Here is a 21,226-nt window from a genome sequence, read left to right as displayed (position 1 = left end):
CTCGGAAGTATGAGATTGAATAAGTTGTGTCAAAACGTCTAGTAACAATTCTTCACATACTAATTTTCAACCTATGCTAGAGTCTAGAAAATGCCAATACAATTTTCGTATTAACGCATTCCCTACTAGAATTTAATATCAAAATTTCGTTAATGTCTTTCGTTTTGATAATCTCATAAACTTAGGTGTTGTGTTTGATTAGTGAGGCACGTCACATCATATAGAGGTTTGACAAGACAAAATAAATGTAGGACATGAAAATCTTATGTGACGCAATTTTAATAAATAAAGTAGTATTTGTATTGCATGAAGCACCCGCGATCACCTACCCCTAACCTAGGCATAACTTCTCCATAACACCCTCGACCCCAAAGTTCAGATTTCATCAATGTGGCCCACTGAATGATGCATTCCTGTACTGACATCCAGTCCCAAACCCTAAAAAGCATGCTAATTGCTACTCGAGTTGGTGAGTAATTGTTAATTAAATAATTAATAACAATAATAAATAACACAACTCATGTATAAATAAGCTCTGTTGCCACTTTACTGGATCACAGAATCTTCTTCAACCTTTTCCTCAACCTCCATTAGACTATTTAGAGGTCAATCCCAAAATCATACAAGAGAAAAAATGGCTCCAACCATGACCAGCCCTTCAGGTATCACCAACTTTGTTATAAACAAAGGCAATGGAGTTAAGGGTCTTTCAGAAATGGGTCTCAAAAGCCTTCCAAAGCAATATATCCAGCCCCTTGAAGAGAGAATTAGCACTGCGAGTTTTGGGATCAAAAACTCCGAAGAGTCTGTTCCCATCATCGACATGTCAAACTGGGACGACCCGAAAGTTGCAGAAACTATTTGCAGTGCAGCAGAGAAGTGGGGTTTTTTTCAACTTGTCAACCATGGGGTGCCCATTGAAGTGCTTGAGAATGTGAAGGAGGCAACTCATCGCTTCTTTGAGTTGCCAGCTGAGGAGAAGAGTAAGAATTCTAAAGAGCGTTCGTGTTCGAACAATGTCCGGTTTGGAACGAGTTTTAGCCCTCAAGCAGAGAAGGCTTTGGAGTGGAAAGATTACCTTAGTCTCTTCTATGTTTCTGAGGATGAGGCCTCTGCACTTTGGCCTCCTGCCTGCAAGTAAGCTTCACTTACTGTTATTAATGTCTACTTGTATATACATAATAAAAAAACTATTTGTAGCACATTAATATTGCACATTAATTTGTATTGACTAATAATTATATGCATGTATATTATATGTTTGCAGGGATGAAGTGCTTGAATACATGAAGAAATCCGAAATTCTCATAAAACGACTCCTAGAGATGCTAATGAAGAGATTAAATGTGAAAGAAATAGATCAAGAAAAAGAAGGTCTTCTAATGGGATCCATGCGGATTAACCTCAACTACTACCCCATTTGTCCAAACCCTGAGCTCACAGTTGGAGTTGGCCGCCACTCCGACGTCTCAACACTCACCGTCCTCCTTCAAGACCAGATTGGCGGGCTTTACGTGCGAGGGGACACCGACAAGAAGAGTTGGATTCATGTCCCTCCGGTGAAGGGGTCGTTGGTGATCAACATTGGTGATGCACTCCAAATCATGAGCAACGGACGATACAAGAGCATCGAGCATCGAGTGGCTGCGAATGCAAGTAAGAACAGGATTTCAGTCCCCATATTTGTCAACCCTAGGCCGTCGGATTTGATCTCTCCGCTGCCGGAAGTGCTTGCAAGTGGGGAGAAAGTAGTGTATAAGCAAGTTCTGTATTCTGATTATGTCAAGCATTTCTTCCGCAAGGCTCATGATGGGAAGAGTACGATTGAGTTTGCCAAAATTTGAAGTTTTACTTTATATGCACTAAATGGGAATGCCATGTTGTGTGAATAAGCTTGGTGATCAAGGTCTTAGAAATAAAAATGTTTGTACCACATAACATAGGAGTGGCTCATGTGAAAATGAGATGTGATTATCGCATTATGTAAATGTATATTTACTTTCAGATAAATTAATTTTAGTATATCTGAGAGTTGTTTGATACTCCAGCAAAGTCATTACATACTCACAAGAGGGAAATTGCACTTTGAGAAGTGCATGATAACTTTTTGGCGAATTACTGTAATATATAAACTATCGGCCGGATTAGTAATACTACATGACGGTCTGATAATCACAACAAAAAAGAAAAAGAAAAAAAGAAAAAAGTTATCCTACTTTTGGTACGTGAACCACTAACATGGCTATGTGCAGTGACAAAGCTGGGCTAGAAGGGATGGCCATCTGACATGATCAGTCCGCTGTTGGAGTACCTGAAAGAGTGGGGAGAAAGCAATCTAGTATTTTGATTATGTCAAGCATTTCAGGGAAGGCAGAGGCTCGTGATGGGAAGAGTACGATTGAGTTTGCTAACATATGAAGATTAATTAATTTATGGTACACCATACATAACATTAATATAACATATCATCAGTGAATATGAATGTGATACATAGATATATCTAACATATATATACACATTTATTTATTCGGGCCTTAACCAAAATGCAATGAATATGCTGCCACTACATTCTGCTCCGAACAGAAAGCTCCTGCTTCATTTGGTCTCTCAAAACTCTTCTTAATAACTTGTTGGAGGCTGTTCGAGGAAACTCTGCAACAATCTTGACATGGTTCACCTGTTTAAAACCATCACAACAGTTGGAGAAATCACATAAACAACTAAAAAATGACATGAACCAGGTTGTCTTTTGAAACAAAACACAAGCCAACTGGGACATCACACCATTTTACTCCTTTAAATTGTGAATTTTGAGTTTATGTTTCCATGTTGAATAGATAGAGAATGTTAGAAGTCAAACCTTAAACAAAGGGTTGAGGTTGCTTTGAATTGCTTTTGAGAATTTCGCCCTTAGCTGGTCTGCTTTGGAGTCAAATTCTTTCTTCACTACCACATATATAACCAACTGTTCAGGACCCCCATTCACAGGTGCAACACTGACAGCAGCCGTCTCCAAGATGCTTTCATCAGCCCGGTCACAGACACGCTCAATTTCAATAGAACTTGTCTGAAAATCAAGAAAGATTGAAAAAGTTTTAAGTACATCAATTTAAAGATAAACAGATGACCAAGCAACCCAGGTTCATACTTGCTTATTCATATATGACATAAGAATGCTTCAGCATCACTCATCAAACAGAGGGGGCAGTTGAACACGTTACCTTGATGCCGCCGAGGTTCATGGTATCATCAGACCTGCCTTGAACAATGAAATGGCCTCCAACAGTTCTTTTGAGTATGTCTCCATGTCTTCTAAGGTGCTGGAGATACATATGTCAAATCATAGAAAATTTCTTGCTTTCATCATAGAGTAATTGAATTGACGAACATGAAACTTTACAGTGCACATCTAGAACCGTATTGACAGTTACATTTAAGCACATAAAGAGCTTCAAGTATTGTAAGAAAGGCAGTTCTAATCATACCGTTCCATTGTACATTGGCATTCCCTTGAAATAAACTTCTTCATGATCAGCATTTAGCAGTCTATCAGTTGCTCCCATGTATAGTGGGAACAAACCCACTTCCCCAACACAAGCTTGATCCTCTGGCTGTCACGTTGATCAAGAAGATAAAATATATCAATGAGTTGATTTTGTTCATATTATCTTTGACCACCTGTCACCCATCACCCAATGCTTCAAGAAAAACATATCTGCCGAGCTGGCATGATGTAATCGAGCGAAAGGTAGGTGATTGTAACAATTAAAGAAACTGAACCCCTAATAAAAACCAGCTAAAGAATGTGCTTACATAAGGAATTCCATGTTCATCAAGGATGACAAAACCTGTGGTCATCGACTTTGTGCTAAATGCTCCAAACGCTTGTGGCTGCAGTGGACTTCCCATGATGTAGGACGATGAAAGCTCTGTGCCCCCACAACATTCAGTGATGGGTTTGTAATAAGCACGGGAAGCGAGCCAAAGATCATCATCAACGTTTGAAGCTTCACCAGTAGAAGCGAATGATCTGCACACACCCATGTTTAAGTCTTTTTTTTTTCTTGGTATTCATACAAATAAGTTTATCTGAAGTTTACATAGAAGATTACTTTATCTTTGTCCAATCTAGGCCTTTCATACACTGGGCATTCTTCCAAGCTTTTACTAAGCTAGGAACTGTACCCAAAATAGTGACTCCTGCATCCTGAAAAGATATAATAGAAAAAAATAAGGTGTTTGGATGGCATATCACTTTTATGATCTTTAAGAGCTAAGTGAGTTTTTCCAATCCAAGGGTATAAAAAATAATGAATTAGGAGATTATTCCTCATTGAGATCTTTCATTTTATAGGTGCAAGCAATACATGCACCTTTCATTTCTAATATCTTTTAATTGAACGAAGTAAGCTCAGCTGTTGAAAAGAATAGAACTTGTATTAAATGAACTCATTGAGAACGAGTATGTAGGTGTCACCTGCACAAATTTTCCAAAGCCACCACCTAGAGGAGATCCATGATACAGAGCAAGAGTTGCACCAGTTAGAAAGCATGAGTAGAGTAAAATTGGACCCATAACCCATCCTAAATTTGTGGGCCAGCAGAAGACATCTCCACTTGAATATCAATGTGAGCCCATGAATCAGCAGCACATCTAATTGGTGAAAGATGTGTCCATGGAATAGCTTTTGGGTCTCCTGATGAATGCGAAAATATAAACTGAAGATTAAGATGAAAATGAATTTCAAAGTAGACAGCTAACAATAAATGTTGCCTTGAAAGCAATTTCTTTACCTGTGGTTCCAGATGAAAAGAGGATATTAATTGTGGAGTCTATTGGCTGATAGACTGGAGAGTAATAATTCTTTCTGCCAAGAAAAGAATACCATTACAATGACATTGAAATTTGTTTAAAACTACACTCATGGAGAAAATGTATAAGCTTTTCTGGATAAACTCAGCAATCTCTCCTTGCATAACAAAGTCTTAAGTGGCCCGATCAATACCTTGGATTGTGACTAACACTAGAAAGAAAATCACTCCAGGGTAGATCCTGTTCTCTTAATTGAATGCCTACATTGCTCCCAATTGCTGGAAGCACAATAGCTTTACATGTAGCAGCCTCTGCAACCCGACTGCAAGGAAAGAAAAATCATAACCTTAACATGTCACATTTCACCAGTGTAACAATTAAGTTATGGTGGCAAAAGCATATCCCTCTTTATCAGGGCTCTTCTGGGGTTAGACTAGCATTCAAATCCATGATTATCACTTTAATATCACTATCCTTGAAAGAAGACAGATGTAGAGACTAGCATAATTTGAAAGGAAGTAGTATCTACCCGTAGAGAGGAAACTTTCGACCTCCTCTTAGTATGAAATCCTGAATACAAAGTGAAGGTAGGAATCATTTCCAAGAGCAAGAACCATAAAAACAGACTGCAAAATATGAGAACCAGTAAAATAAAAATCGTACTTTAAGGTCACTAAATCATGGTACTAGATGAGTATTGTGCGAACTTCATTTTAGTGTGCAAAACATACATATCATGCCTTGGCAGCACTTTTGACACGATGACATTGCAATACATTAGCAAGTAAAAAATTCCCAACAGAGAGTAATCAGGGGCCGGTCTAGTTTACTTAGCTATCCTATAATTTTAAAGGTATAGTTTAACTTATCAAGAAAAATTCACCTGGGTAAAGACGCCCTTTGCTTTAGACACACGCAGGCGAGTTGCAATTTCCTTCACAGCAAAACTGTCCGCTATTGATACAACAACAAATCCTGCTAGTACAATTGCCAAATATATGATAACTGCATTGACTGTCATTGGCATGTCAATAGCAATCGCATCACCCTTTGAAAAGATTGTATCCAGTGCATTAGCCACCAGCCTGTCAATTATGTTGTAGACAAAATCAATAGAGGAAAAAAACTACAGGATATTATGTATACAAGGAAAATAATTTGGAAAGATTAACTAAACACGCAGCATGACTAGATGCGTCTGAGATAAGTCATAATCAACACTTACATGCAATGAATCTCAAAAAAATTAAAAGAAAAAGCTAAATGGTACTGGGGAAATCAAGTAGGAGCATACATTACTTGTTCCCGAAGTTCCTTTAACGTCATATGATTAACAGCAGAATCATCACATCCTTCATCCCTCCATATAACAGCAAAACTATCATCCTCTTTTCTTGGATGTCTGGTGGGTAGCAAACAACATTCGGCAATATTCAATGTTGAATATGGAAACCAAGCTCCACTGGGTTTGGATTTGTCAGTCCTATCTAGAATACACTTTGGGGCTTCTCGAAATGAAACTGAGAGCTCTTTCAGAAGAATTGACCAGTAAGCCTAATAACCATTTACGCATAATGAATTATAATAAGAGCATAGTTCCTTTAATCAAAACACTGGAAAAGACTTATGCATAAAATGAGTACTTACCTCAGGATTCTGAACTGAGAAATTCTGAAAAAGGCTAAAACTTGTTATGGGATCCTTATATGATGTTCCTAAAAGTTCTGAACCATGCGCTTCCATCAATCGTCCCAAGTTTGTGTGTCTAGACTGGTATCTGACAATAGAGAAGAACAGGTTCAATTATAATTGTGAAGCAAAAATGAAAAGTAGCAAGAAGACATTCCATGTCTGCAGAATTATTGCTCCAAGATCATCACACTAATGCTAAATGTGTCAGGTTTAGTCAATCCATGTGTGATGATGTCCCACTTAAGTAAGGGTAAATAATGAATTTTGAATGTACCAACAGTCATACACACCTTCCACTCTACAAAATTATTAAAGAAGCATCAAATGTTCGAAATGATTGAAACTGATTTCATATAAGGTTTGATTTCGATATATTATAAGTGGATTAGTTCAAATGATGGGTTTTATTCCGCTTCACTTTTAGCTCAACTTGGAGTTGAGATTCATTCCTGGCATGGCATCTCAGGTTAAAAACAAAATGTTTACAAGAAATAAAGGAAACAAAAATAACTACAATACAACACTGGAGGGAGTGAGGGGGATTCCAAAAATAACTACAATACAACAAAATGCGATAAAGGGTAGGGTAGGCACTTGAATGACCAAGAAACAATACAGCAGCAATTAAAGAGCAAACAAATTAAATAGAGGCAGGCAGAGAAGGAGAAAACAGTAATTCGACATTACAGAGAAGGGAACCAGTAGAGAGGAAGGCCTTTGGTGGAGACATCCCAATTGGCATAGACAGAGTAATAGATCAACTGGTGCAGCTCATGGGGGTGTGACGGTTTTAGCACTCTATCAGACACCAGCTGCCGCCACACCTCTCTTGGGTCGTCCGATGAGATTGTATGTTGTTTAAGGACTGCTTCCAAATGCTTGGCCTCGTCAATGGCTAGGCCTGCCTCAACCAAGTCCTCTACTCCCACCTCGCTTATGCTCTTCTTCAACATCTCTCTCTCTCTCTCTCTCTCTCTCTCTCTACTTTGCATGTAGCTTACTCTTAGGAACAACTTCTGTTCTGTTTATTGACTTTAACTAGCAAACTGAGTAGGTGAGCGACGTGAACGACAGTTACCCACGTGTAGCCCTCCAATATGATATTTAGTATTACTAATGTACAGAGTCGCAAAAAAAGAGGGAACAAAACTGGCTCCCCTCCTATAGTAACTACTAAAACTAGTTAAATGACTCGTTAAGGATCACCTGTCTGTCCGTCCCCTAAATTGGTGTCCCATTGTGCCTCCTTCCTATCTGCATGAAACATTGAAGTGGTAGGTGAGAGTGAGAGTGAGATATGTGTAAGACAGTTACGCACGTGATAACTCCCTCGTATCCTAGTATTATTTACCAACAAAACAGAAGAGCCTCTGTCTGAATTGGTCGTGTATTTTTTTCAAAATAGTCGGTGATAATCCGTTTTTATCTTTTCCTTCTGCAAGTCTTGAGAAAATAGGGGAACAGGAGCTGATCCTATGTCTGGAGTCCGTCAAATGATCAGTTTATGTGGTTTGTTTTTAAATTGCAATAAACAATAGGGTACTCTTAAAAACAAAACAAAAAATACATCTGTTATGTCATTTGGCAACACCACCACGGGTCCTTGGCCACTAGATTCTCTGCACAACAAACACAGCCAACTTTTTCTTGGCCAAGTAGGGTAGGGGAAGGTGGGAAATGTCCAAACCAAAACAACTAGCACAACTTTAATGACCTTAATCTATACATGAGTCTCAGACCAAAACAATAATTAAAAAAAATAAAGGTCTACGACTAATCAATTTCTTAATCAAGCAATCAGCAAACTGCTGGAGGTTAATGATCAAATACAAATATGACCAATCAATTCCTTAAGTGGCGCATATTATAAGATGAAAAATATGTTACAAGCATTCTGCTTTTCTTTTTTTGTTTTGGTGTATGTATGGCTGTTGTCATTCAGCAGGTACATAACATGACAAGCTCATAGTATACAGGTTGATAACATAGCATCCTTCAATGAACATATCTGCAGAGGTTGCTGGAATGTAATACTTTGTACTGTGTGAGTGCATCCTACGTAAACCTCACTTAGCAAATCGCAGTGTCCACTCAGCAGCAAGCTCGGCGTGTTTAGCTTCATCTTGCAAGTACAAATGGGCAATGCCAGGGACAAGTGGATTATCTGCTCAAACATGAATATCCCCATTCAATCAGTAGAAAAATAGGAAACACATCATGCTGATCAAGGTTATTAGCTAAATGAATATGATGTTTGGGAATATTTTCTATCTTGAGCCCAACTTAACTCATGCTGTGTTAAACAAAATGGGCACTGCTCTGTTCTTACATCATGTTTTATACAAGACAGGTATGCAATTTTACATGTGAGGAACCTGACAGAATTCCTTCAATATAGTAGTTTAAGTAATTAAAGTGAACGCCGTGATCTACCAAGACTCATTTCAAGAACTGAGAGGGGAAAAAGAAAGAAGGAAATGTAACGAACACAAGGACATGCTTACAAGTAGCCACACACGGTTCAAAGGATAACAGAATAACTTACAAGGATCAGGCTTTGTGAAGATGGATTGAAGTGCTTGTAGAACCTTTGTAATTGTTAGAGCTGGACTCCAACTGTCCTTTAAGATTTCCAAACTTACATTTCCAGCAGAATCAACATTGCAATGATAGATTCGAGTTTTGAATACAACCTGAAAATCAGTCCGTTAAGTACAACAAATAATTACTTAAGAAAATGATATCATTAAAACAAAAGCTGTTCTCTATCAAGTCTTTCAAAGGAAACAACATTATTCAGAGGAAACTGAATGGGAGACACTACCTTTGGAGGTTGAAATGGATAATCACATGGAAATGTAATGTCAAGGAAATATATGCCACCTTGGTATGGTGTTCCTAGGAACAAGAACACAGAAGTATAAGTCAATATTGCCAAGTCATACCAAGGAGACATTAAACAACTCCCTTACAACATAGTTATCTGCAGATAACATAACAAACAAACAGGAACACAGAAGTGATGTTCACCACACATCATTGCATACAAAAGATAAAACTTTGAAGACTCCAATGTGTCAACACCACATAAGTAGGGAAAAGAAAGTTGGGAGAAAAAGTCATTGTCCCTTAAAACCATAAAAGAGCAGGAAAAGGCCTTCTCCAGAAATATAAGAAATATCAAGAACCAATAACAGGTTCCTACTTTCTACACATCCAACTTTCATTACACACAACATTACAGATTGGTTCTAAACTAATTCTACTGTCCGCGTATTTATGTTTGAAAAACCTGACATCCAAAAAGAAATCTCAATACGTGAGCAACAAAAGCACAAACCAAGGGATGCAGCTGTAGGAAAGACTACATAATCTAATAGCTAGAACCCTTCAATGGTATACTCCCCACCATTACAGTTAAAAAATCAGAAACCACATGCAAATAAACAGACCTTAGAAGAAATCAAAATAAATCTTATTGCAGCCACAAGTCAATGATCGGTATAAAGAGTTGAAAAACAGACAAGCTTGCTTGACAATGAACAAGCTCCTTAATAAAAGGCATATCAAAATAAGTTAGCAGCAGTAAACAAATCTTATTGCAGCCAAAAATCCACAAGCCTAGACCAACTGAGCAAAGTTAGTTCTGGTGAAATACTTGAAAAACTTAAAAAAAACCACTTTCTTTTACTTCTCAAAAGTAAACCTCTAACTATAAAATAAAAGTTGAGCAACCCCAAAAAAATTGATCCACTTTAAACGCAGAAAAGTTCGAAACTATCCAAATTCTAAACTTTTTAATCCCTCACTCACTTGGTTATTAAAAAAACAATGTCAACTGCACGAGAAACACAAAATTAAGTAAAGTTCAGCTTAACCCAGAAAACAAAGCAAACCCACATCTTAAATATAAAAACTGAGCTGGGAAACTACAAATTCAAGCTCACAACTCCATAAGTAAAACCTTCAAATTTTCTACTTTTCAAGCTCACAACTCCACTTAGAAGCCAACATCTAAACAAATTAAGCTTAACCCAGAAAACAAACAAAGCAAACCCATATCATAAGTCATTTAACCGAAAAAGAAAAGATGAATTTTTTATTCTCCAATTCATAGAAGAGGAAAAAAACCTGGGGGCCCGATGATGGTTGCAACCCAGTTGTAGAGATTGTCACCCTTGGGCCCCGCACAGCAGCCAGGAGGTGGGTCCAGGTTGAGCTCTACCATCTCTCTCTGAATCCTCTTCCCTGAGGACGACACAGAGGTGGTGGATACCCACGTCGATCTTGATGCTAAGGATCCTGCTGATGGCTTTGTCATCGTCAACATGCCTGCTAAGGATCCTGCTGCTGGCTTCGTCATCGTCAAGCACACTCAGAGAGAGAGAGAATGAGGAGTGAGCTGTAAATGGAACGTACCGTTTCGGCCCAAAGTTAAGTCATCGTCAAGCACACTCAGAGAGAGAGAGAGAATGAGGAGTGAGCTGTAAATGGAACGTACCGTTTCGGCCCAAAGTTAAAATAAAAAGTAGCAAAAATGAACCCAATTGTATCAGAGCCAGGTTTCGATCCTGGGACCTGTGGGTTATGGGCCCACCACGCTTCCGCTGCGCCACTCTGATTTGTTGATAAATGATGTAAAAATAAGTTATATATACAACTGTTAATGGGTGGGTAATAATTATAGATTTTATATATACACCACTCAGATATAACTGTTGTAAACCTTCGAGTGCGTGTTTATTTTTGGATAAAATCATTAACTAAAAAAAAAAAAAAAAAAAAACACACCTCCTACAAATCTATCGCCATATACATATTTATTCAATATGGGTTATGTTTAACTTATATATATGCCAGCAATGAAAAATTGGGTTGCAGAGTGGAATATTATTATTTACTTTTCATAATGATCTGGAGACAAAAATTTCTGCCACTTATTCGGGGAGATATGAATTAAGAAACATGTTAAATTCATGCATAGATAATTCGATATGATAAATGTAACAATTAATTGTAAGCTAGAATTACTTTTTCATTGATAAGGTACAAAATACGTTCTAGTTAAGTTGGTGCGAAAAAATCAAGGTCTAGCCACTACTTCATCAGAATGCCTACAATTGAATGGAACTACACAAAACTCCCCAGAATTTGTAGAGGTGGAGAGATAAACTGAGAAGTTGGAAACACAAGCAAAATTGATGATATAATACATGGACATTTCCAGTTGTGTCACCAAGCTTGTGCTGCCGTGCACTTCCCAGGTCCTTTTCAATCATGCTATTTCGAATGTTCTGCTATAACTATGCTACACGGTAACAAACTGGATGGCACCTCAACTCAAAGCAAAAGCAATACAAGAAATGTTGCCGGTATGAGATATTGAAGATTGGAAACTTGTAGATTTGAACTCCAGCCTCCAACGGCGCTTGAAGGTGCAATTGCCGCTGGTGTAAGTCCCCCGATTGTGCTTGAATTAGAACTGTATCATAATAGTACAAGTTTAGGCCAAACCCATAATTTAGTGTACAAGTTCTAAAGTAATGATTATGAATATCAGGAAGAGGGTGAGATGCTCACCTTCCGGTAAATTTACAAGATCCATAACCTGTAAATGAATGCCCACCAAAATATTAGGAGGACAATGAGAAAATAAACAGAAGGATAACAAAGTATGCGAAAAACCATGAAAAGAAACAAAATACTTGTACATGTTACCTCTCAAGGATAACAAACTTGAGAGGTAGTGGAAACGTACAAGTACCCACAAAAAGCAATAAAATGCTTAAGTTTGAAAGCAGGAAGGTAAAAAAGTAAGAGAAAAAAAAAAGGGCATACTAATAATGCTTCAACATGTTCACAAGCAGGCCTCAATAGTCAATATCACAATAAATAAACATGCCTTTTTTCATGTTCGTACGCAACATTAGAGCTAATTAAAAAAACCACACCTAATAACTACTTAAAGCTGCATTAGCTACAAGCTTACTCTCCTCAAAACAGGTTCTGCTACCCACTAAACTTTTGTTTTGTTTAACTGGAAGCATGAGTTTCATTGCAAAAATAAGAGAAATAAACAATAATCTCCTAGACATTGATGACTTTGTTTTGTAGAAAGTCCTTTACAACTGACTATCACCATATCTGAATGAAAGGCAATTCAAATTACAGTTTTGCTTCAAAAAACCTGTCTTCAGTTTCAGAACTAACACAAAAATAGTGTTTGGTGCACCCAAACATACCCTATAGTCAAGGCATAACAAAATGTAGACAGAAACTTACTTGGATCAACAGTAGTTGTCATGGCGGTGTCATCAAAGTCACATGTTCCGCCAACACTTTGCATCTTTTGATAATAGTCATTAAAAGCATATGAAGCATGATTTGCAATAGTATTGGGGAGATAACACCGCTGCCCTTTTTGAATAGGAGTGCAGTTAGCTTGGCCTTGCCCACAGGCCCAGTTTAAGCCATCCTGCAACTTATCAGGATCTGCATCAGCTTTCGCCACGCAGAAAACCCCAGAAGAATTCCCAGTAATTTGATTGGAAGTACTCAAAATTAAAGGATATACAGAAGACCCATTCGTAAAGAGCACACCCCAATTTTTCCCCGACACTGGTCCTGGCCTCTCGTCTTCATTGAACAACTCATAAATGTACGTGTTGATGGGCAACTTTGGCTGGCTGGGAGGACCTGAATCATTTAACACTCGCTGAATCAAATTATTTGTGTACGTCTGAGCATTTCCTGTGTTGGCATCCGGTTCATTGGATCCACCAAACCATGGCCAACCAGACTCTGTGACAACAATAGAGATCCCAGAAAAATTGAAAGCCTCTATAGAATAATAGGTAGCGTCCACCATAGCATCAAACATGCTGGTATAATGGAAAAGAGTGTTTGGGTCAACAATCTGCTTGACGGAGGGAAGTGGGCGGAAAAGAGCATAATCAAGCGGGAAAATTCCATTCCCCTCGGTGTACCCATAATAAGGATAGGCATTTAGCATGTAATAGGAATTTGTGTTTTTTATAAACTGAAGGATTTGGTAAATGGTAGGTCCCCATGATAAATTAAAGCCGGCAGTGGACGGGGGGAATGGCTTAGGGATTATATCCATGGACTGTGGAGTTGAAACTTTGACCTGATAATTTAGGTTTGAAGCAACCAGGGCTTTATGAAGGGAATTCATAGCAGAAACCAAAACCGGCGCAGCATGAGGAATTGAAGTAAGAACCTCACTGCCAACAGCAATGGCTGTAATATTGGTTGAAGGCAAATAAGCTGCAACATTTTTATTAATCCAGGCTGCTGCTGTTGATGGAGACTGTCCAATCCCTAGGATTTCCTCATTTGTGACACCTACCATTACTTCAATTCCACTGTTTGAAAGGGCTTTCAGCATGTGAGTATCAGCATTATAGAGGCGCACATGTGAAATTTGATGGGCTTTAAGGAGTGCAACTGTATCTGTCTCAGATGGAAGGTCCGAGACGTCGGTCCCAATGTTTATCCCGATGAATGCACCTATAAGTTTCAAAATTGTGATTCAGTATCTTGTTAGAGTGACAACACTACAACAATGAACAAAGGCATCCCAAAATTCCAAATGGTGTCCTTCTATTTGAGTAAAGAATTAACATATAAAAAATCCTCAAAATATATAAAAAAATCTATGTATCCTGACGCCATGCCCCAAAATTTGCCCACGACAGATTGTACCTACAAAGGCAAAGCCTCAAGCACAAGGCGGGTCTGGCAAATGACATTTCACAAGCAAAAAAATATACAAATAGAGAGAAGATAACGGGAAAAAACCAGAAATCATATAATAAAAGAAACAATCAAAATCAAGGCATAGGTTGAGTCACTCTGAAAATACTAAGTGAAACAAATATCATCTGCTCAAGATGTAGACGTACCCTTTGAAACTATTCCGAGGACCATAGAGTTATTTCTTACTACACACATGTATCATAAGTCAAGAAATTACTGTACTTTGGAAAGCAAATCAACACTGATAAGTAATACAGAGCTTAAAAGCAGTCACGTAAACATGAAGTAGCAATAAAAAAATTGCAAAAGTCAGTAAGCCAAGCCCCCCATGTCAAGGAACTCCAGAAAGATTGAGCTCTTAATTATACTACCTCACTCAACAATATAAAACTGGAATGAACAGAAATCAGAACAAGGTTACTGTTTTACCTAATACACTTGTAAACATGCCAAATAGGAGCAAAAGCACGCCTCCAATCCATTTTTTATGCATCATTGGTACCAATAAGACTTTGAGCTATGCTTCCAGTGCCGCGCAGTTAGCTCGTAATTCCTAACCTGCCAGAAATGAAACATATATAAAATGCAATGAGATACTGATGAACAAAACCAAAGTAGCGCTACAGCTTTGTGTATCAATGGCCTTCATAACTTATAAATGCGCATTGCTTAATACTGTATAGCATAAAAGGGAGTGTAACTATCAACACAACTCACAATAGCATTGACTCATTGCAAGTATATTTTAATTTTCAATAACAAAAATGCTAGATGCTAAGTCGCACCCCTAAAACAAACTGTGAAAAACCAACACCAAACATTCTAATTTAGACATGATATACTTTCAATCTCAACACTTGACAAACAATAGGGAACATGAGTAATATTGGTGATTTTCCCATTTAGCATTTTCAAAACGAAGGCCGAAGGGGAAATTTGTAATCTGAAGCTGGGTTTAAAGAAAATAAATCTTACAAAAAATTGAACAAGCTTCTATTTTTCGTACGAACCCAGCACAAGAAATGCCTAAAGTCAGAGAATCGAAAAGACAAAAGAAGAAAAAGCAAAAGAGCGCAGAAGAACCAGATGTAGAAAACCAGGAAAAGCCATTGCAGAAGCAAATCCGACCACAAATAGCATTAGTGAAGAGGAGCTGAATATTAAAGAATAAATCGCAAAAAAGTACCCGATTCAACTTCCCCAGCTGAAGAAAGCCAGAAAGTTACTTCCTAAGTAAGATGCAAGACGTTTCTACTTCTTCAAACAAAACCCACATAAGAAACGGAACTACCTAGAACCAAAAATATAAGAAAGATTCCTGATTAGTCAAGTTCAAAAAAAAAAAAGCAACTTCCTCAAATGTGGAAGCCAGAACAGCACTAAACACACACTTCTAGTGCTAGACCCTACATAAACCCTACATTAAGAAACCATAAAATTTCATTGCAAACCAGAAGAAAAAGAAGAAAAACAATACTGACAGACTCTGCCCCACCAGTCCAATCATATTAATATTATTATTCATTCAATATTGACTGAAAAATACATAGTTGAGGCAACAAAAGATTCATAACGTTAAGAAAAGAGAGAGAGAGAGAGAGAGAGAGAGAGAGAGAGAGAGAGGGAGGAGAAAACCTGTTAACGGAAACTTCACTAGACAGAGTGAGCTACTGAGTTTGAGAAAGACACTGAGACCCAACTCAAGTGATGTGAAGCCGAGTCTTCGAACTCCTGTTTCCTTGGTTATTCGTTGGTTGTCTTTTTCTATTTTCTTTCGCCCTTTATTATTATTATTATTATTATTTTTTATGAAGACTCATTGGGATTATCGCCAAGTCCTTAGTTTTTATTTAATTATTTCGGTGAGTTTTTATTCGTTTTTCCCTCCAAAAGTCATTTTTCTCAACTCGAAAAAAAGAAAGAAAAAAGTGGTGGAGAAAAGTCATGCATTAACCGCGTCAAAAAGGTAAGGACGGTTTTGATTTGAACTCCAACTCGATGCTCATTAATCATAAGAAAACCGGAAAGGCAGAAAAGGAGACGATTTGAGTTCGGTGATATATCAGTTAGCTTTTTTATTTAAATACACCAAATATCAGTTAGCTAATAATACATTGCAATAAATTTGTAATTATACTTATATATATATATTATATTTATATATATATATATATAAAATAAAGTCACTTCACAAAAGGATAGATTCTTTTGTCCAAAAATAAGAGGATGGACTCTGACTCACGCCAAAAATTAGAAGACAAATTCACAAGCACAACAAATGGATTATGGATGGATACCAATCGTCTAAAAGTAAAATGCCTTCTTTTGAACACTTTGTCTACTGACTTTTACTCGGGGATCTCAAAAATAAGGACCTGGTTAAGCTTAATGGCATAACAACGCATACACGACAATAACCAAATCACCAAATTCAAGGTTCTGCCATGACAGATGTCATTGAAACAAAAACATAAACCTACACATCTTAATCCGAGAAACGACCAGATCCCTTCAAACAATACGTTCACATCATCAAACATAACACATACTAAATGAAATTCAAAAGGTAGCATAGCAAGTTTCTACTAGCTTAAGAGCTCTCTCTACGTTGTTCATGGACTAGGAAATCGGTCTCCATTTGGTTCCCTTGGGTAATCTTCATTAAAAGGACTTCGGTTCCGTCTGTCGACTCGCCTCGGACTGTGACTTCTGCTTCTGCTCCTGCTTCGGCTTGGACCCCTATCCGGGCTCTCACTGTGGCTCCTTGAGCCCTTATATGGTGGAGGAGATCGAGAAAATGACTTCTCTCTACTGTACCTTCGCTCTTGGGGTGGTGATACAGATCTAGCAACCCATAAGAAGCAACAGAAGCTCAAACATTAGAACAAATAGCAGAACGCACTAGGCATTGCGCACTAGACAGAAACACATAAGTTGATGAGCATAAAAGATGAAAGAAATTCAGAAGTGACAAAGACATTATACAAAATGTAAATAAGCATTTTCTAGCAAATACTATTCCTGAAATCATTATCAATAGGCTAATACCACCGGATCTTTCAGAAACCAATCAAAGGATAAAACTGCCATTTTGACACCAAACAAAACACGAATTACAACAAATTAAACCCATCCTTCCTTCAGTCAAACAATAGACGACTAGCAACAGGCCTAAACCCCAAATATAAACTTATCCCCAAAATCTAATGCATCTTATTTGGATTTTGCAAATAATAAACAGGTTATGCAACCAGAATTAGAAGTTTCCACACATAAATACCCTTACTGGAAAGTAGATGGCCGGGAGGAAAACCAAAATTACCTCGAATAATCCCTTCGTTTTGGGGGAGGAGAATAATAATCACGGCTGTGGGACCGAGATCTTGTATGGCGTGGAGGTGGAGATCGGGAATATCGTGGAGAGCGTGAATATCGAGGAGGAGACCGTCTTCGATCACGATATCGACCACTCCTGGTGCTGAAAGAACAAACATTTGAAAGGTTGAATAGACTACTCAGAAGTAGAAAAAGGATTGTCCTGATATTCTCAATTAAACACTACTTATATTATTCAAATATTCACTTTGCATAATTTCTTCTTGGAGCAAACGTAAAACAGCAAAACTGCAAGTCCAATATTCAAGACATTAAGGATAAATTAAAGCACGATTTTGATCCTCACCATATCCATAGAATCACTCATATTTTCAACTTAAACTTCTACTCCAAATGGTTACTACAACAATATTCTTGTATTACATGTCAATTAGAATTCAAAATTGTCACCAAATATTGGAACAAACATAGAAGTCCTTCCCTAAACAATTGCCACATATTAGTTTCATAGAATCATACATATCATGCCTAAATAAAATTTGGAAGGAAAAGAAAGAAAAAAGCAAATATATAATCAGAAGATATATTATTCCAATCAAAGTGCAAGTTCCAACCCATATGACAAAGCCTGTAAAGCAATAGGCAGGTTTTACCTTGCACGCTCCCTATGCCTCATATCGGATGGCTTCTTCCTGTTCTCCTCTGCAAATACAACAGTAACCTCTCGGCCTTGAAGAAGCTGACCATCCATCTGATATTTAGCCTCTTCAGCATCAGCAGGTTCAACAAATTGGACAAAACCAAAACCACGAGGCTCCCTGTAAAAATAGGTGTAAAGAGAAAACAAAGACAAGTCACAAAAGGAACTACACTGAAAGGTAAAACTATGCAAGTACTTGGACACCATAAACCATTCTTATTAAATTTTCCGAAATAATCGCCAACAATATGGATGGCCACAATAAAGAAGCAAGCACTTGGCTGCTGACCTTGCAAGTGTCAGTTTTAAGATGACTTGAAATTCTTCAAGACTTGGAACATCTTCACAATGTATTCAAACTCAACTTCCTTCAAATCTTCACTACCATTAACATCATCTTCAAAAGAACTCTAATTACTTGATTGTTGTCTTCAAAACTTTAATTTCACTGTTAAACCTCAAAAACTTCAATGAATACACCCCAGCTTATGGTAATAATAAGAGTAGAACATATTAAAAAAAAAAACCATCTTGGGGGTATTTTTATAGGAGCATGGCAGGGCCTGCTAGGTCAAATCCCACAAAACACATTTTCAAATATTAAATTGATTCCTTTAGCAAATAACGAAAAAAGCATTGAACATATCATAAGGTGCATTAGAAGGGACTGCTAGGTTAAATCCCAGAAAAACACATTTTCCAATATTAAATTGATTCCTTACAGAATTAATGTAAATAGCATTGAGCATATCATAAAGACTAATTGTTCTCAAAAGCTATGCTTTACTCTAGAATAAAATGTGGGGACAGAAGCATAACAAGAGATGTTCCACTTCAACTATAGAGATTCTGAAAAGAAATATCTCCAAATAAATTCAATTCCTATCAGATAATTGAAAAAAATATAACAAAAGCTTACTAAATCATCCAATAGTTTCAGAAATCACAAGGCAGAATAAGCAAGAGGAAAACTACACAATTTCTACGAATAAGGTAAAATATACATATATAAAATAAACACTAGAATAAAATATACAAAAAAATAATAATTCAAAAGTTAAATCTCATCGCCAAGATATTCGATAACTAAAGTTACTCAGATATGCTCACCCAGTATAGTAATCTTTTGGCAGGTAAACATCCTTAAGAGTGCCAAACTGCCCAAATGGCTTGCGGAGATCTTCTGGCCTGCATAAGAGAACATAATGAAAAAGAAACATCTCATTAATTCAAAATTTATTTAACGCGTAAGATGTTAAACAAAATTTACTAAAGGCATACGAAGCCACAAGATGCATAATATCCAATTGGGGGAACATATTTCAGAACAATAAACTTCTAGCAATTGATCCCGTTCAAGCGAAAAGAAAGAAAATGGTTGCAGACATTATAAGGCGAAAAGTCTAACATACAGATAAGGAAATAAAATAACTAAAAAAACATAAATGATAAACATCAACCAGGCTGATCCTCTAAAGGAAACATGTTCCATAAAATTATAAACAAACATGATTTGTTGAATGTTCAATGTTCAATTATTCACAATAACTAGCATGCTAGAATCACAAGAATAGTAGGACAGATTGGGACTACTATAGAGTCCAAAGCATTGTACAATATGAACCATGATTTACAAGAAGCATACATATGAACTGATGTATCACATCTATTCAACATATTTCCTCCTTCGTTTTGCTGAAATGCTCATAATCTATCACTAGTGTTTTTGTTTTTTGTTTTTCTAAAATATCCATCACTTGTCCTTGCATAAAATTTGCAATGCAATCATATTACTAGAAGGAAAAAAGAGAATGATGGTAAGCCACAACAAACCTGCAGTCATGGCGAAGGTTACGAACTAGAAGGCTTGTAGGAAGATCTCTGCTACGACCACCATAGCGACCCCTGGGGCTAGGACTTCTTCCCCTCCTACCATATCCCCCCCTTGGTGGTGATGGGCTGTAGCTCCTTCCCCTCATTTTTAGTTGATTGTCAGCAGCCCTGTGTCCAATTTCAAAAATTCATTATTAACTTGAAAAAAGGAATATTATAACATTACGGAAACCAATCAAGTGAAGTTCACCACTAATTTATAAGCCACCAAATTAACCCTACAAATAAGAAAGAAAGATTTCAAGAAAAAGTATCCCAAGTTATACCAATGCAAGTTCTTTCCGGTGCAAGAAAATTACTACATAAAAAACAACAAAATTAAACATAGCTTTGTGGAGAATAATAGATAGGCACAAAGTAACTCATCTATTAGCTTATTAGGGAAACCTAGGGTTCACCTGTGGAAGGATTTTGAAACGTGGAAAAAACACCTCAATGGGAACAGAAAAACCATGTTCTACCCAGGTAAAGTTGATAGAAGAAAAAGAAGAAGAAAGAAGCACAGCGAACCTTTCTTCGAAAAAGGACCAATTTTTAATTTATTAAAGTACGTTTATTTAGATCTTTTTTCAAACAATGAAATTGAAATTGGCTACATAGATGATGAATTACAAGCATATACTTGGGAGAACAAGTACAAATTTGACAAAATCCTGCGAATATAGAAACGCTAACAGGCATAAACTCCTGAACCCTAATATTGAAACATATGTGTAATATACACAACAAAATACATAGCGAGAGAGAGAGAGAGAGAGAGAGAGAGAGAGAGAGAGAGAACAAGAAAGAGAGAAGGAGAGAGACCTGAAGACGGTGAATTAGCGAATTTGGGTTTGGCTGAGAAGTCGACGGCGGTGCTTGCTTTGGTTGTAACTTGTATGTATACGACCAGACACAGCGTCCGATAGCTATAAAACTTGTATCTGCAATATATCCGAATCGAAGGGCTATGTTATTATGTCAAGTGTCTAGGGTTAAAAACCGAGTCGCGCGTCCTTTTATAGGGAAATATT

General features: G+C 37.3%; 5 protein-coding genes and 1 non-coding gene across 7 annotated transcripts; 1 reads left to right on the top strand and 5 right to left on the bottom strand.

The window, feature by feature from the left end:
* The first annotated feature begins 544 nt into the window (after nt 1–544).
* On the top strand, nt 545–1,940 carry LOC103331402 (feruloyl CoA ortho-hydroxylase F6H1-3-like). Its single transcript, XM_008234341.2, has 2 exons — nt 545–1,137; nt 1,268–1,940. The coding sequence occupies exons 1-2, from the start codon at nt 635–637 to the stop codon at nt 1,842–1,844; spliced, it is 1,080 nt and encodes a 359-aa protein (XP_008232563.2). The 5' UTR covers nt 545–634; the 3' UTR covers nt 1,845–1,940.
* A 458-nt stretch (nt 1,941–2,398) lies between these two features.
* AAE18 (acyl-activating enzyme 18) lies at nt 2,399–7,522 on the bottom strand. The gene is given in 15 exon segments (XM_008248302.2): nt 2,399–2,677; nt 2,861–3,067; nt 3,222–3,320; nt 3,486–3,611; nt 3,814–4,030; nt 4,113–4,207; nt 4,478–4,617; nt 4,620–4,697; nt 4,795–4,868; nt 5,007–5,135; nt 5,343–5,383; nt 5,697–5,898; nt 6,108–6,367; nt 6,461–6,590; nt 7,193–7,522. Coding segments are annotated over 15 exon segments (2,217 nt in total). The 5' UTR covers nt 7,498–7,522; the 3' UTR covers nt 2,399–2,563.
* A 733-nt stretch (nt 7,523–8,255) lies between these two features.
* Nucleotides 8,256–10,948, bottom strand: FUS9 (Ubiquitin-conjugating enzyme family protein). Its single transcript, XM_008233409.3, has 4 exons — nt 10,637–10,948; nt 9,330–9,403; nt 9,051–9,198; nt 8,256–8,669 (listed from the first exon to the last, which is right to left on the bottom strand). Exons 1-4 carry the CDS (start codon nt 10,866–10,868, stop codon nt 8,572–8,574), a joined length of 552 nt encoding a protein of 183 aa, XP_008231631.1. The 5' UTR covers nt 10,869–10,948; the 3' UTR covers nt 8,256–8,571.
* A 107-nt stretch (nt 10,949–11,055) lies between these two features.
* Nucleotides 11,056–11,127, bottom strand: TRNAM-CAU (transfer RNA methionine (anticodon CAU)). The gene has a single exon. It is a non-coding gene; the product is annotated as a tRNA-Met (tRNA).
* Nucleotides 11,128–11,515: 388 nt separating this feature from the next.
* On the bottom strand, nt 11,516–16,073 carry LOC103328290 (O-Glycosyl hydrolases family 17 protein). Of its 2 annotated transcripts, none has more exons than XM_008232371.2 (5): nt 15,920–16,073; nt 14,714–14,842; nt 12,788–14,035; nt 12,086–12,113; nt 11,516–11,987 (listed from the first exon to the last, which is right to left on the bottom strand). In XM_008232371.2, exons 2-5 carry the CDS (start codon nt 14,778–14,780, stop codon nt 11,846–11,848), a joined length of 1,485 nt encoding a protein of 494 aa, XP_008230593.2. In that variant the 5' UTR covers nt 14,781–14,842; nt 15,920–16,073; the 3' UTR covers nt 11,516–11,845. The 2 variants fall into 2 exon arrangements, with proteins under 2 accessions (XP_008230593.2, XP_008229211.2); XM_008230989.2 differs by lacking the exon at nt 15,920–16,073 and adding an exon at nt 15,471–15,869.
* A 633-nt stretch (nt 16,074–16,706) lies between these two features.
* On the bottom strand, nt 16,707–21,187 carry LOC103326764 (serine/arginine-rich SC35-like splicing factor SCL30A). The gene is made up of 6 exons (XM_008229333.3): nt 21,018–21,187; nt 20,154–20,321; nt 19,431–19,508; nt 18,274–18,438; nt 17,607–17,762; nt 16,707–17,128 (listed from the first exon to the last, which is right to left on the bottom strand). Exons 2-6 carry the CDS (start codon nt 20,297–20,299, stop codon nt 16,897–16,899), a joined length of 777 nt encoding a protein of 258 aa, XP_008227555.2. The 5' UTR covers nt 20,300–20,321; nt 21,018–21,187; the 3' UTR covers nt 16,707–16,896.
* Between the last annotated feature and the right edge of the window lie 39 nt (nt 21,188–21,226).

Source organism: Prunus mume, linkage group LG1 (assembly GCF_029339155.1).
Source record: "Prunus mume cultivar Tortuosa linkage group LG1, ASM2933915v1, whole genome shotgun sequence".
NCBI lineage: Eukaryota > Viridiplantae > Streptophyta > Magnoliopsida > Rosales > Rosaceae > Prunus > Prunus mume.
The sequence above is the reverse complement of the archived record's forward strand: the minus strand, read 5'-3'. Positions and strand labels throughout refer to the sequence as shown.